The sequence below is a fragment of the Callorhinus ursinus genome, unplaced genomic scaffold, assembly GCF_003265705.2.
Source record: "Callorhinus ursinus isolate GAN/ISIS: 27379988/994484 unplaced genomic scaffold, GSC_fseal_2.0 scaffold5, whole genome shotgun sequence".
Taxonomy (NCBI): domain Eukaryota; kingdom Metazoa; phylum Chordata; class Mammalia; order Carnivora; family Otariidae; genus Callorhinus; species Callorhinus ursinus.
In genome coordinates this window covers 67,322,693-67,338,947 of record NW_027397067.1, presented here as the reverse complement: position 1 = coordinate 67,338,947, position 16,255 = coordinate 67,322,693, and the positions used below count along the sequence as shown (strand labels likewise).

The 16,255-nt window shown below is 42.3% G+C and overlaps 1 protein-coding gene across 1 annotated transcript; it reads right to left on the bottom strand.

The window, feature by feature from the left end:
• Positions 1-7,197: 7,197 nt before the first annotated feature.
• On the bottom strand, positions 7,198-15,680 carry ZNF572 (zinc finger protein 572). The gene is made up of 3 exons (XM_025871520.2): positions 15,574-15,680; positions 13,496-13,607; positions 7,198-12,837 (listed from the first exon to the last, which is right to left on the bottom strand). Exons 2-3 carry the CDS (start codon positions 13,572-13,574, stop codon positions 11,333-11,335), a joined length of 1,584 nt encoding a protein of 527 aa, XP_025727305.1. The 5' UTR covers positions 13,575-13,607; positions 15,574-15,680; the 3' UTR covers positions 7,198-11,332.
• Positions 15,681-16,255: the final 575 nt, after the last annotated feature.

The following is a 16,255-nucleotide window of genomic DNA, read 5'->3' as shown; positions in this document are numbered from 1 at the left end:
GGCGGAGGGGGCGGAGGGGGCGGAGGGGGCGGAGGGGGCGGAGGGGGTCGTGCCCGGGGTCCCGTGGTCAGATTACCGCCGAAGCCCTGGCCGCGGGGGTCCTACCCGGGAAGAGGTGGAGCTCGTTCCGAGGAAACCGCTGCCGGGAGTCACGCCGCCTAATGTCGGAACGGGGCCAATCATCCCGTGAACATTTACCGAGCGCCTACTACGAGGCCCGGGGGTCCTAGAGATGAATCAGACACAGCCGTTCGGCCCCGAGGCTAGTGTGTGTAGACAGCAGTGGAGACCGGTGCGTGGGGAACGTGACACGTTCAAGCCGAACGTCTGGAAGAACGGGTTAGGCCGACTTGTGCCCGAAGAAGGCGGGAGAGGGTATGCGGGGTGTCCCCTTCCTCCAGAATTGTCTGGCGCCACGCACTTGTCACAGTGCTCAGCCTAAAGATACACTCGTGTTCGTAGCCCTATTCTCTCAGGATCAAGCAGAAGGGGGCGGTCCGCGGGCGAAGAAGTAGAGAGGTGTGTCGAAAGTTCCCTGAGTGGGCGAACAGGAAACCCTCCCTCCCTCCCCGCCTCGCCCTGAGGGAGTCAGGCAAGAGCTCCGGGGAGGTTACCAGAATTGTATCCAGGACAGGCATTCTAGGGGAAACAAAAACGTGTGCAAGAGTTGCAAGGTGAGAGGTGGCCCTTGTTACAAAATGGTGAGACCTCCCTCGAATTCATTGAGGACCGAGACCAGTGTCTTAGGTCACCCTGTTGCTTAACCCTGGACTGCCTAAACTAAACCCTGCAGTGTAAGCAACAATCCTTTCTGCCGCTTGGAGCACAGCTGCGTTGTCACCTGTTCCATAAATTGGTTCGTACTTTATTGACCCAATCTCTGACTCTACACGTATGGCTGAGTCTTATCCCGCTAGTTCCTGTTCCTTGAGGGAAGGAGCTCTGTCTGATAAATCAGAGTCACCTGCAGCCCCCAGCACACTCTCCCTAAAAATGTATTTAGTGAAGGAACGAATGATGAGCGATAATGGGGTAGTAGGAAGACCAACTGACTAGAAAGTGGATACCTAGGCTCTGGCTGTCACTAACCAGCTTTGTGACCTTGGGCAAGTCAAAAGTCGGTGGACCTCTAGGGAGAGAGAGCAGTATCTTCACGAAATCGAATCCTTACAATCCTGTAACACTTTGCTGAGTTTAGTTTAAGAAAGTATGGCATCAGGGCTGGCTTTAGTAATATATTAAGCATCTGCCTAGTGGCTTATACTTAGTGGGTTAAGAATCTGTCGCTTAGTGGGTTAAGCATCTGCCTTGCGCTCAGGTCATGATCTCAGGGTCCTGGGATGGAGCCCCGTGTTGGGCTCCCAGCTCAGCTCCCTCTCCCTTTTCCCCTCCCCCTGATCGTGTTCTCTCTCAAAAAACTAAGTAAAATCTTAAAAAAAAAAAAAAGGATGGCATCTGTCATCATTTTTCACCCCAAATATATGTCTTATCTGCTAATAAAAATAATTATGTGTCAAAATACTTTCACAGGCATCGTTTAACCCTCAAATAACAAAAATGAAACTTAAAGAGGTGAAGTGGGTTGGCCAGATCAGAGCTGATACCTGATGAAACTGAGTTAAGCTCCTGGTCTCCAAATCTTGTCCTCAATACTCCTTCCTAATTATCAATTACTGCTTTAACATTCCCCCATTATAAAATCAAACCTTTCTTTCCCTGACAACAATCCTCACTGGTATCAACAAATTTGGCTGCTTGAAATATACATCAAATTTAAAAGGACTCAAGAAATTCAATTTAATGTGTGGGAAATAGTTTTCCTAAATATAAATTCCTCAATAAACTTGTTGGTTCCTACATTGCTTAAAATGATGGAAGTCTTGAGCAGCTGACTCTTACAGATGAGAATACAGTATCACCAGGATGTTACTTGATTACCCCGTCCCTGAAATTGGCATAAGACAATTTTTTTCTGAAGTAGGTAACCATCACTTAAGTATGTTTGAATCTTGGCATGGCTCCGCTATTCAAAAACAAAAATCCTGTCACTCAGACCTGAAGCAAAGGCAATGAAATATGACACAAAATCAGCCACTTACTGGCAGAAGGTAACAAACTATAGAGTAAGTCCATGAAAAATACTTTGTAATCAGGCCCAGGCAGTGTTGAGACCTTGGAGACCAGGGTAACTCCAAAGAAAGAGGAAGCATGGTGGACCTGTCTGGGGGGAGCAGGAAGCATGCTGGAGACATGGCTGCCACCAGAGAAGCTGTAGGAGGCCAAGAGGAAGTGGGAGAAGTACTGTGTCTTCTCTTCCCTGGGGGGCCCAATCTCCGACTAGTGTTCTCTCAGCTGTTGGCTGGACACCAGTTGAAAAGGAAGTTTGGGAACCACAGCCTGCAGGGATTGGCCCACCTGTGATTCAGAGCAAAGCATGAGGTATTTCAGGAGTCCACAGGTCGGCCTGGGATTGGCTCACTTTCTAAAATTTATGCCTCTTGATTCTTTTTCTCATTTTGTTGTGTTGATGAGGACCTGAAGCACAATACTGAAGAGTGCTGGGGATATCAGGTTTCCATGCTTATTCTTGATTTTAGTAGGATTATTTCTAATGTTTCAATCCTGAATAGGATGCTTATAGTTGCTTATAATGTATTAAATTTTTTAAAATCAAATCTTTTAAAGCATATATGGATATATATAAATTTAATGTATTTAAAATATATTTAATATAACACAATTTAATGTATTAATATATATTTGATATATTAATATGTTAATATATTATAATTAATATATAAATTTATATATATAAATTCTATTCATGTAGTGAATTTAGTGTAGTGAAATCTTACACTAACAGATTTGATAATAGTGAATCAGCCTTCCATTGTTTGACAAAACTTTACTTCATCATGGTGTATCATTTTTAATAAAGTGCCATGTCAGATTTGTTTCTTTAAAAAGATTATTTGAGAGCGAGAGTAGAGTGAGCAAGAGAGAATACAAGTGGGGGGAGGGGCAGAGGGAGAGGGAGAAGCAGGGTCCCTGCTGAGCGGGGAACCCAATGGGATGCAGGGGCTTGATCCCAGGACCCCAGGATCATGACCTGAGCTGAAGACAGACGGTTAACCCACTGAGCCACCAAGGCATCCCTTAGATTTGTTTTGAAAAAAATACTTTGTGGGCGCCTGGGTGGCTCAGTTGGTTAAGCCACTGCCTTCGGCTCAGGTCATGATCCTGGAGTCCCGGGATCGAGTCCCACATCGGGCTCCCTCCTCGGCGGGGAGTCTGCTTCTCCCTCTGACCCTCTTCCCTCTCGTGCTCTCTATCTCTCATTCTCTCTCTCTCAAATAAATAAATAAAATCTTTAAAAAAAAAAGAAAAAATACTTTGTAATCCTGACAAGAGCTAATACTTACAGTATAGTCAGCATTCCAAATGTTTTTCATACATTAGTTCATCTTGTCCTCACAATCACACTATGAGGAAGGTAGTGTTTTTAACCCCATTCTACAGATAAGGAAACTGATGTACAGAAAAATGATCACACAGCTGGTAAGTAGCAGAGCCTGAATCCAAGCCCAGAAAATCTGGGTCAGGGGGTGCTCAGGTGGCGCTGTTTTAAGCCTCTGACTCTTGGTTTCTGCTCTGATCCTGATCTCATGGTTGTGAGATGGAGCCCTGCATTGGGCTCTGCGCTTGACATGGAGTCGGCTTGGGATTCTCTCTCCCTCTGCCCCTCCCGCTAGTGCTCACGTGCACTCTCTCTCTCTCTGAAATAAATAAATCTTTTTAAAAAAGAAAATCTGGTTCAGGAATCTGGGATTGTTTGACTAGAACGCATTTTTTTCCTCCTCATACAAAGATCTAATTACCTTAAAACAAACAAAGAGCACATTTGATCTTCCAGTGATGTCTCTACTCTCCCTGTTGGCCTAATTTGGCATGTCAGGACTGGACTTTTGCCTTTTCAAGTACCATTCTCGATTCAGGGGAAAGCCTTGCCCTCCTTTCTTCAATTATCCATTCTTTCAGATCCAGATTAATCATCTCTTTTTGTAACTCCACTGCTTGGCCATAGCTGTCACCGATTTATAATTGCCAACTTTCCTTTGTTCATTTTATACCTGTTTTTTTTTTTTTTTTTTGGCCCAAACTGAGCACTTCCTCTTTCATTAATGTTTTTGTTTGTAACACTTTAGATCAAAATCCTCAAGAGTTACTTGCTCACCATTCCACCAGTCCATAGACTTTTAATGCCAGTCATTTAACTGTTCTGCACCCCCTCAGTGCTTATGTAATCTTTTGCGAATTCTAGTTGGAATTTGGAACTGGGTTTTCATTTTCTTTTTCTTCTTGGATACTGCTTATAAAGCCCTAGAGTACAGACACCAATGCAATTCAATGTAATAAATGTGTATCAAGTGTCTACTTTGTGTCAGGCGCTGTGCTTGGTGTTGGGAGTAAAGCACTGAACAGAGCAGACACAGTGCCTGTCACTTGGGGGTTCAGAGTTTAATGGAGAAGACAGCAGCATACAGGTAATTAAGGACATGTTGCACTGGAGGCTAAGAAGATCTAAATGAACCTAGGGGTCAAGGAAGGCCTCCCAGAGAAAGTTACATTTAAGCTGAGGTTGGAAAAATTAATAACCTCTGGTAATGGCAATGACCACACCTTACACCTCTTTCCCCCCCTCCCACAGTGTGGTTGTTTTCCCCTTAGTATAACATCGATCCCTGCAGCTGACAATGCAAGTTTCCCACTGAATTGTTGATGGCAGTCGGATGGGAAAGATGAAGATTCTAGTCTTCTGAGAACTGTCATTTGGTATCTTCATAAGCCTCCAGTGTGCTTTTTCCACAACATCAATTTTACAAACAAAAATTTTACATACTCATCCACTTGCCAAACCTGAATTTACCTTCGTCTTCTAGATTTGGGATGCACTTCGTTCTCTGAATCAGGTGACAGGAGGTATTGAACTAAGTAGCCAGCGCTTTCCCAACCATTTTTCCTTAGTACTTACTTCCAGGCTTGGGCATCATGATCACTTCCCTAGATCTTAGAGCAGCTTCTAGCGCCATCTACTGGAATTGTGCCTGGAGCGCCTTAAGATGACGTAACCCTGATCCTAACCCAAGAGAGGGAAAGAAGGGTTAAAAAAAGGGGGGGGGGGATGAGCAAGCTGCCTTAAAAGAGGTTTCCATCATTTAGATGTACCGACTCCAAATTACAAGTTTACCTCCCCCAACCCCTCCAAAAGATGTTTTCGCTGGGGTAATTGATAAACAGTTCTGGAAAGAGATTAAGTAACAAGCCTTTAAAAAGTTTTATGTCCTCAGACTCAATAATCTCACTGCTAGGAATTCATTCTAAGGAAAAGAGATGTACACTAAAATATGTGTACCAACAAAAAACAATTGATCGATCACAACCACAATATCAAAACAGAACACAAACCACCAAAAAGCCTTGTTGACAATAGCATTCTTTTTAATAGCAAACAACTAGAAACAATATCAACATCTACCATCAGAACAACTGAGTTGTTATGGTACATCATTCGGTATATTATTATGAAGCCATTAAAAACCTCAATCATTTAAAACAAGTAAACTGGCAATGACATAAGATTAGAGAAAAAAAATCAAGACAATATACAGACATATACAAACACTCTGTATAACCCAATTTTTAAAAATATTTATTCAGATATATGCTTAGAAAAAGGGCTATTGGGAAAGATCCCAAACTTTCATGGTGAGTTATCTCTGGAAAAAATGATCACAGTCCATTTTTATTTTGGTCTTCATACTTTTACATATTTCCTACTTTATACTTCTCTGTATATTTTACAATTAGCAATAAGTATTACTTTAATGTTTAGAAAGTAAGCTATTATTTTAAGGCGGAAAATCTTTCACCTGTGTTCATCCAGTCCAATCAACTAGTATTTAATCTATTTATCCATATGATGTAAGATGGCTCAAAATTAATCATGATCCTTTTTCAACCAAAGCATCCACTTCATCCCTCACTGTGTCAAGTCCTAGAACATCTACTGATTTTACCAGTCATGCAATGTTCGATCACAAACCTCGCTGTCTTAGCACTACCTTATAAGCTACCTCTGCTTATAAGTGGCAACATGCCCTTGACGTCATGACTCCCAAGCATCATGTTTCCATCTGGACCTTTATAACCAAGTGTTTGGACCATCCTAAGCCTTGACTTCATTCCTACTTCACTGGGAGGGGAAGGAGGGAGAGGGAAGAAAAGGGGGCAAAATAAAGGGTAGAAAAAGCCTAAGTTTGGGTTAGAATATGGATGGACAAGGCAGAAAAGGTTAGGGCCAAAGAGAGGTAAAAGACAACAAAAATGAAATAAAAGAGATGGGGAATTAAAGGAAAGGTCCTTTTTAAACAGAAAAGGCAGCAGTTGCCTAAACATCTGCCATAAAATAATAATGATGTGCTACATTATTAGCCTACACACTCAGCTTGCTACCTCCTCCTAGTCATACTCCTTCATGTTCACGGGAAAACAATAACAACAGGATTGCACCATTTTGGTGGACCCAGGGGACACCCAAGTCTCTGGGGCTACCTTCAAAGATGATCCAAAGACCCATGGTTGTCGAGAGGCATTTTATAATGGTCTATCAGCTAACACTGAGTGATTACTAGGTACTAGCAATGCTAAGCACATTACATGTATTCTCTCACTGATTCTCACAACAAACCTATGAGCTAAAGGTTATTAATGTCTTTATTTTAGGAACTTAGAAATAATCAATCTAAGAAATGATTAAACATTTCTATGCATAGAGTCTATCCTTGGCAAAATTATGAGCAGATGAGGGCGGAGAGGGAAGGAAAATACTGTTTTCTTAACACCTATAATATGCCAGACACCTCACCTCATTCACTGCTAACTAAATCTTACAAGGTAACTACAGAGTACAAAGTGATTGAAACATGAATTTGAAATATATTTTGAACCTGTCCTGGACAGTCTGAACCAAAAGCCCAGGGTCTTACCTCCAGAGGATTCTGAACAATTGGGACATTTAAGGGTCCTCTAGGGGTCAGTGTGAGGATAGACCCAGCCTCCTAGAGGAAGTCACTTTCACTTCCAAGCTAGCCCAGCCTCTATGGACTGGATGATATTGGTGTTAAAGGGACCGGGGGGGACGCTGAGACTGGACAGCTTATTCCAGTAAACTTCACCATTGGCAAATGCCCTTCATCCAAAAGCAATAAACACTTCACATGCCAGGCTTTGTGTCAGACAGTAGAATTACAAAAATGAAATCCGTTGTCTACACACAAGGAGTTGTCTAACAGGAAGGCATATCCTGGAAAAGCATACTCTTGGGCATTAGCATAAAACATATAAGCATATGACACCCACTCAGTCACTACTGAGCACCACTAAGTGCGAAGCACTGTGTAAACTTCACCAAGCTTGTGTTTTCACGGAGCAAACCTAACCCATTTGAATATATAGTTATTTCTAGCTCCTTGGATTATCAAATTATTAGATTTGAAGATGGAGGGTTCAGCATAAGTTATATAGCTCAAGAGTGGGCAAGGAGAAGGTAGTCATCCGAAAAGCTGAACATTTTCCTACTAGTTATCCTTACATTCGCCCCTCCCAAGGTCATTTGAACTTCTGCTAACCACGTATTAGGCATCCGGTAAATTTCTGTTGAATGAATGACCATACTGCTTGAAAGGAATTACATAAACTCAAATACAGAATCAAGAAGCAATGACGGTTTTGTCACTACCATGATTTCAGAAAGTGAGACTGGCCAAGATGAACACACCGAATTAATGTATGAGAGGCAGAAGTCACAAACCATATTCCACTACCTCTCACCATCAATGAGGAAGTTTGTACAGCGCTAGGGAGAAGGCTCATTTGGAGATCCAACTTGGATGACCCAGAATGATGGGAGCAAACCTTCACCTCGGGTACTATGATAAGAGACTTACTGTCTGCCCGCTTTCTGGCAGATCATACAGCAGCTAGGGAGTGAATTCCCCCACCACATTTGTGAGTATAAGCATTAACATGGATTTCCTCATTCCACTGTAAGGAAAAAAATATAAGCCCCTCCTTTGAGTAGGAAAAAATGAGTAAGAGTCTTCCCTTTAGTTAAAATGAAACTATGAAACAAATCACTAAATAAGAATGTTTTACTGGGGTGCCTCGGTGGCTCAGTTGGTTAAGCAGCTGCCTTCGGCTCAGGTCATGATCCCAGGGGTCTGGGATGGAGCCTCACAGCAGCCTCCCTGCTCAGCGGGAGTCTGCTTCTCCCTCTGCCCCTCCCCCAGCTCGTGCTCCCTCTCCCTTTCTCTCTCTCTCTCTCTCAAATAAATAAATAAAGGCCGAGAAATTCAGTTGCAAGGCAGGAGCTGTTGGGGTGGTGCACCATCATCAATCACATTATGTGTGGCAAGTAAAAAAAAAAAAATGCTTTATATACTCTTTGTGCTGGCAAGAAAAATAAAGAATACAGAATATTTACTTCTTGGGGAGCTAAATAAAAAATACCTATACTTGCCGATTAATGAAATTGAGGCAAAAGCATCAAATATGATTAGATTTACCATTATGTTCTCCTAAGTGACACATCTCTCTTCTGTTTTCCTAGTTTTCAGTCTAAAGAGACGATTCTTGCTAAATTGTTTTACTCGTGGAGTCCATCTTAGCCCATCTAAAATGTGATCATCTATGATTCTATAGACATCGAGGTTTGTGAAACAGGTTTTATGTAATCGTGGGCAGTCATAAAACAGAGTAGGTGATGCTGATAGGACATAAACTGTACCTGCTGTTAATCTCTTCAGATGGGAATTAGTTGAAATTGAACTTGCGGTTTTGTTCTTTCCAGACTTAAACTGAATCCCTTTGTTTCAAGAACAAAAAAATTCAGGGCGCCTGGGTGGCTCAGTTGGTTAAGTGACTGCCTTCGGCTCAGGTCATGATCCTGGAGTCCCAGGATCGAGTCCCGCATCGGGCTCCCTGCTCGGCAGGGAGTCTGCTTCTCCCTCGGACCCTCCCCCCTCTCATGCTCTCTCTCTCTATCTCATTCTCTCTCTCAAATAAATAAATAAAATCTTAAAAAAAAAGAACAAAAAAAATTGAATAAGCCAAATCAAAAGGATTTTCACTTGAAACATGATATATAGTCTTGTGCTTTTACAAAACCTTATTCCTCAGGGTTCCCGAGGTTGGTCATAAAGAATTCACATGTAGGAGAAGTTGGGGTTGCACTGCTTCTTCTGCAAATGTGGGGAGGACAGTTTTCAATTTATTTCAATCAATAATAACCCATTACCATGTATTTAGACCTTGTTATATTTTAAGCACTAGCTGCTAGCTGCTTTGCAAACATTTATTTAATCCTTACAGAAACCCCGTGAGGCAGGAAGTCTCTCAGCTTTACAGATGAGGAAGCAGGTTCAGCGTGGTTACCTGCGACATATAATGTGATTGATGATGGTGCACCACCCCAACATCTCCTGCCTTGCAACTGAATTTCGGCCTCGATAGCAAATGCCCAAATTTAATTATCAAACATTAATCAAACTCTTAGTTGTCTGTGGTAAAAAATACCGCCAACACTTGTCCCCAGATATTACAGTCGAAAACAATTTGGACGATCCTACCTAACATACAAAGGTGAAAAAATGCTTAGGTGAGGGTCACGTAAAAGCCAATGATACCCAATTATGTTCTCCCCTTTTCTTAAAAAAGCAGTAAATCACCCCAAATGCTTCGTAAGTGTTTTGTAAACTTTTGGTTAAATTTTGAATCCTGCAACAATACGAAACAGCTTAATTGCCTAACCAGTATCAGGCATAGTACGATCATGAAAGAAGAAATAGTCACCATGCAATTCAGTGACCTACCAGCTACGGCCCTTTGCAGCAGCTCTAATTGGCCCTTTCTGAATCCACATTCCTAATTTGTATCTCTACATGGTCTTCATAAAGTATATTTCGAATCCAAAAATGAGACAAGAAATTCTGAGCAATTCAGGAGTCTTGACCTTCCTACACATCTACTCCTTGCACTGGCAGGAAAAAATAGGGGGTAGGAGCACAGAAATAACTTAATACTTTACAAAGCATCATTCCCATTGGACAGACAAACAAGGAGGATCCACACACCCCGTAAGTCAGGAGGCAAAAGAAAACTGTCAAGACTGGAACTAGGGAGTCTTGGTCTCCAATGGCAAACCATCCCTACACATTGGCTCAGACTCAAGGGTTTAATCATTAGAAAAAGAACCCCGCATCTGATCTGACCAAGATTTGTGTAATGAGAAAACCGAGGGGAAAAAACTATTGGTCAAAAATTTTTAAACAATTTAAGAATTTTACCTCTTAATCTGGCTTTGGCCAAGACAATGGGATCATATCACTAAATTACCAAGATGGCTGAACAGAAGACATACAAGCATTAGAATGGCCAATCTCTAGATTGAAAGCCTCTATCCCATTTCTACTCTATGGTACAATTCTTCTTGGAGAGCCGACACCTCATAGCCCATTTCCTACAGTCTTATAGGAAATCTTTATGAGTCTGTCAAGAATAATCATCCTGAAAGAAAGAACTTTATATGCTATCCCATACAGCAGTCACCAGTCACGTGTGGCTATTGAGTGCTTGGCAAGTGGTTAAAGCAACTGAGGAACCAGATTTTAAATTTCATTTCATCTCAATATAAATTTACTTAAATAGCTACATGTGGCTAGTGTCTATTGTATTAGACAATATAGTTCTAAACACTACAAAAGTTAATTTTCAGCAAATAAAAATGCATTTCAAAAAGTGAGTCTTTTCTTTCTTAGGAGCCACCAAAACAGCCAGGAAATCACATTATTTATTCAAAAAGAATCTTTCTCTGGATAAATCCCTGAGGCCAGTAATGAATTACTGCCACCCAATCAGGCAAGAGGAAATAGGGAAATCCAATGGCTAGCTCAGCTTCAAGCCCTCAGATGTCCTTATTCCCAGGATTTCTCCTTATGTTTGCCTTTGAAGCTATTCCAATCTTACCTTAATCAAAAAAACATTTCTTCTCCATCATTGGCAGCCTCTCTCACTGGGCAGATGTAATGAGCTGGGGATCGGGGCCTTCCCATTCTCTAACCTGGGAGGTTGACTTCTTCCAGACATTATGGCAAACACATCAAAAAAACTTTGTAGCAACACCTTCATTGTGATGGCCCAGTAAGAAAAGGAAAATAAATAAATAAATAAATAAATAAATAAATAAATAAATAAACAAATAAACAGGCTTTGGGATTCAAGAAGAAGATGGATTTGGGACCGAAAAAGAAGAGATGAGGGCCATTTCCCCCGGACAGTTTTCCCAAGTCCACCCATGAGGAAAATCTTCAACTTCGGGAGACTCAAAAGACTTTTCTGTGTGAATTTTCCGATGCTGATTGAGATAGGCACTTCTGCTGAAGCATTTCTCACAGTCCGTGCATTTGAAAGGTTTTTCTCCCATATGAGTCCGCCGGTGCCTGATAAGATTAAAGCTCTGACTAAAGCACTCGCCGCAGTCAGGACACTTATAAGGTCTCTCTCCTGTGTGCGTCCTTTGGTGAATCACCAGGGTGGAACTCTGGCTGAAAGTTTTCCAACACTCCGAACACCGGTAAGGTTTTTCTCCTGTGTGTGTTCTCTGATGTCTAATGAGATGGGAGCTGAGACCAAAACGCTTTCCACATTCACATTTGTATGGTTTCTCCCCTGGCTGGAGTCTGCATTCTTCTATCACACTGCAGTTCTGACTCAAGCTTTCCTCATATTCGGAACTTTCATAGGGCTTTTCTCCTGTGTGGGTTTTCCGGTGCGTAATTAGGTTTGAACTTCGACTGAAACTCTTCCCACATTCTGTACACTGATAGGGTTTCTCTCCCGTATGAATTCTCTGATGCTTTATTAGGGTCGAATTACAACCAAAGCTTTTTCCACACTCAAGACATTTGTAGGGCTTCTCACCTGTGTGGGTCCGCTGGTGGCGAATCAGGCTAGAACTTTGACTAAAACTCTTTCCACAGTCAGGGCACTTATAAGGTTTTTCTCCAGTGTGAATCCTCTGATGTTCTATTAGGACGTAACTGTGGCTGAAGCATTTCCCACAAATAGGACATTCATATGGTTTTTCACCGGTATGTGATCTGTGGTGCTGAATCAGGTGGGAGCTGCTACTAAAGCTCTTCCCACACTCAGGACATTTATAGGGTTTCTCTCCCGTGTGAGTCCTCTCATGGATAATGAGATGGGAGGTATTGCTGAAGCTTTTCCCACATTCACCACACTGGTAGGGCTTCTCTCCTGTGTGTGTTCTCAGATGTTGAATCAGGTGAGAGCTGTTACTGAAGCATTTCCCACACTCAGAACATTTATAAGGTTTTTCTCCTGAGTGGGTCCTCTGGTGAATACGCAAATGAGAACTGTTATTGAAGCTTTTCCAACATTCAGAACATTTGTAGGGTTTGTCTCTGAAGATCGAATTCTGCTGGACAGAGGCACTGCAGTGCTCCCCTGGGTCCCAACTCTGGTGACTGGGTTTTTCATCTTTTCCTGTAGAATTTCCCTGATTCTCTGACTTGCCATCATTCTCACAGGAATCATTACACCAGATCTCATCTCCTTGGGACCATGTCAATGGAATTTCTTTTGTACCCTCATGCTTACATTTTGGGGGGCCATCTCTTTTAGACCATTTTGAGGCTCTCTCTTTCTCTGCCTTGGAATTATTGTGTTGAACAGTTTCCAAATTATTCTTACTTTCATCTCCTGTAAGAATAAACAAATATTCTAAACATATTCCCTAATCTCTACCAGGGGAAGGAAAGTCTGAATTGCAGGGGAAGGGAGAGAATAACAAAGTAAAACCTCATAAATTCTTTTAAAGTGTTTAAAGCAGGTTTTAGTTTTTCTACTCTAAGTGTTCATGAGAAGCAGATGAATTTTTTTGTTCGTAGTAACAACACTAATGAGGTATTTGAACAGCCGTCAGCAATTACCAAGGGGGGGGCTTACTGATCTAAAAACTTCATTAAACTTTATTCTAGAAGACTTAAAAGAAAAAAGGCGATCTGAGTAGGGGAGAAACTGAGTAAGACACATTCTAAGGTGAAAACTTGATGATACTTTGGTTAAAATCTGAGAAAATACAGAAATAATGATACCTACTACTTATAAAGAACAATAGCTTGGCATATAGTATCTCGTTAATCCTAAAAAATATGAGACAGATACTCATTTTTCCTAAAGATGAGAAAACTGAGGTTGTAAAAGTTAACATAGCTTGTAAGCAACAAAGCAACAGAGCAGGAATCAAATTAGTTTGTCCCATTCAAACGCCCTGTTCTTTCTACACAGTCTATAGCACTCCATGGCACATCTTACATTGAATTTCCAATCGATCCAGATCATCTTCTTGATCCCTCACCTGTAAAAGGGCTTTTCAAACTCTCCCTCTCCTTGAAGCCACTAGAATCTGAGACCAACAGTTTTTGCTCTTGCTCCATCAGTGGTCACAGCCAGGGTAGGGATCAGAAACCCTGTGGAAGGAAACAGGTTATGCTTGCAGGCATCAGCTAAAATGTATTATTTTTCCTTCCTTCCTAACCATTGCAACAAAACAACTGTAGGCACAGAATGTTCTGCACACCAGACTGAAAAAAAGAAATATGGTCTTTAGAAGTCTTTTTGGAAAAAAAAAAAAAATCTTATCTTAGATGCAAGTGTTTTGAATTAAGGTTAACCCAATTTACTTTTTCTAAGGAAATGCCAATAAAAAAATTAAGTCTTCACATTAAAATCTGAGGATCAAGCTTCAAAAACAGAATGAATACTAGTACTCATTGTCCACTCAGAGTTTAAAAACACTTTTAATTGAAAACATGAAGGTTTTTTTGGAAAAGGCAACAATAACAAGACTTCAAAAAATGGATATGCAGGTATAAGAAGCAGCTAAAGAGAAAGCACCCTGTTCAGAAAGAATATGCTGGCCCTTGAGAGAAGGATGAAACTTTCGAAGTTCAAGTTCAAAATAAAGTTAGAATTTATATAATCAGGAAAAAAGAAAAAGAAAAAAATAGGACAAAGCAGGGCTAGAATAATTATAGCCAATAACCCCTAAAGATAAAAAGGAAGCTAATGAGGGGATACTTCCTTGCCTCTTACTTTCTCAATCTATCATAATCACAATATTCCTTTTAGCCTAAACTATATCTTCTGGAGTCAACTATGATTCTTGACCTACTTTAAGGGACTGATCACTGGAAGGCAGGTATATATGGATTTGCAATCCATTTCAGGATATAAAGAACATTATTCGGGAAAAACAAGAGCCTAAAATAAGGATGCACTAAGGCACACATGGAAAACTGCTTTTGGAGGAGTATAAAAAAGGTTTAGTGATTTTCACCTTATACTGCCTATTACGTGCCAGGAAGTGAGCTAAATACTTTATACATATTTCTCATTTAATTTTCACGATAGCCCTTGGAGATCTAGAAATAATTACCAGCATGTTATTATAGATGAACAAAAAAGACAGTAAGAAACTTTCCCCGGGTCACAAAACCAGAAAGCTGTAGAGCAGAATTCATTCCCAAGCCCGTTTGGATACTGACTTTCACACTCTTATCTATTACAGTAACCCAGAGCAGGAGGCAGAGCTGGGCATAACACCAAACTGCAAATGAATCTCAAAGAGGACCTTTATTTTGTAAAATATTAGCTGGATTTAAAAAAAAAATTTTATATCTATAGATGGGATACCAAACGAAGCTGGCATTCCCGAAGCACCCTCAGCAACTAGGGATTTGTTACAGATAAAGGTGAAACTAGTCTAAATTACAAACAGCCCTAACGTTTGAGTGCGGGGGGGGGGGGGAACCCACACACCTAAAAGGGTCAAAAGGGAAAACTGTTCATATGGAGTAATATGTTTTGCTGAGTTATCTATTTCCATCAAGGTCTTTACAAACGAAGTAAAAGTCCGGGTAACAGAGACCCGTGCAGCACTTTCCCTGCTAAGAAACTATTAATTTTGATGGTAGGGGGTCTCAGGAACACTGGCTCAGCAAAACGGTAGCAACCTCAGGCCATAAATGGGATTACAAGGCTGTCCCTTAGATGTCACTCCAGAGATGGGCTGTTTTCGCTGTCCTAGAGCAGAGGTGCTTAGGATGGGGCCGTGCTTTGGATTAGAAAGTCTTCCAAAGAAAAGGCACTGCCTGAAGCTTAGCCTTAAGAACCGTTGGCAGGGGGCAGAGGCCGGGTGCGCTGCGGGGTGAAGTTCCAGGAGGCCAGATCGTCTCCAGCCGACAAGTCCTTTAAGAGACCCACCAGGCGAGGGAGGGGAGGGCAGCGCGATGGTCGGGGCGGCGGGAGACCCTGGGCCTCGGCCCCTCGCAGCCGCGGGATCCCTCTCCGGGCACACACGGCAGCCTGGGTGGTGCAGTGGCCACTCCTCCAGCCCGTAGCCCTTGGCTCCCTTCCCCCCGAGAAGGAACTCACTGTTCCGGGGGCCACACACGAGGCGCCCAGCACCCCCGCAGACCCAGCTGTCCCGGAGCAAGGAGCCCCCAGCTCCTTCCGACCCCACCAACCCAAAGTCCTAAACTCTCCAGCCCGGAAGGCAGAAACAGGAAGTCACCCTAGCCCCCCTGCAGGTTTTGCCGGAGCCTCTCTAGGAAGCAGGGATGGCCAGGTCTCGTTGGTCTTAACCCTTAGGGTCCCGGACCAGAAGGGGCGTGCTGGTGGATTTCCTTCCCTCGCGCTGTCTGTGGTCTGTCCACTTGATTCTCACTCCTCACACTTGTCAGGCGCCTTATAATAGGGGCCCGACTGGAGCGAATACTTTCCCTTGCCATCAAGGCATCCTCGGCTTTATCATCATCAGTACAAGAAAAAGGAACCGAGCATTTACTAAGCTCCTGTTGTTTCCGTTGCCACCGCTGTGAACAGGGATGTATATTTAGCTATCTCTGAAACAGTTGAACAGCTGAGGCATCCACCCACGCACAAAACAATTCGTTAACAAGGCGCCGTTATTAATAAGACCCGGAGAAGCACTGAAACTCTGGTCTTTCGTTACAGAGAAAATGGAAGGCAATCCCTTCGTCTCCCCCATATCAAGCCTACAAATCTACTTATGTCTCTCTCTTCCCTCCTGTTACAACGGAGGATTGGTCCACAT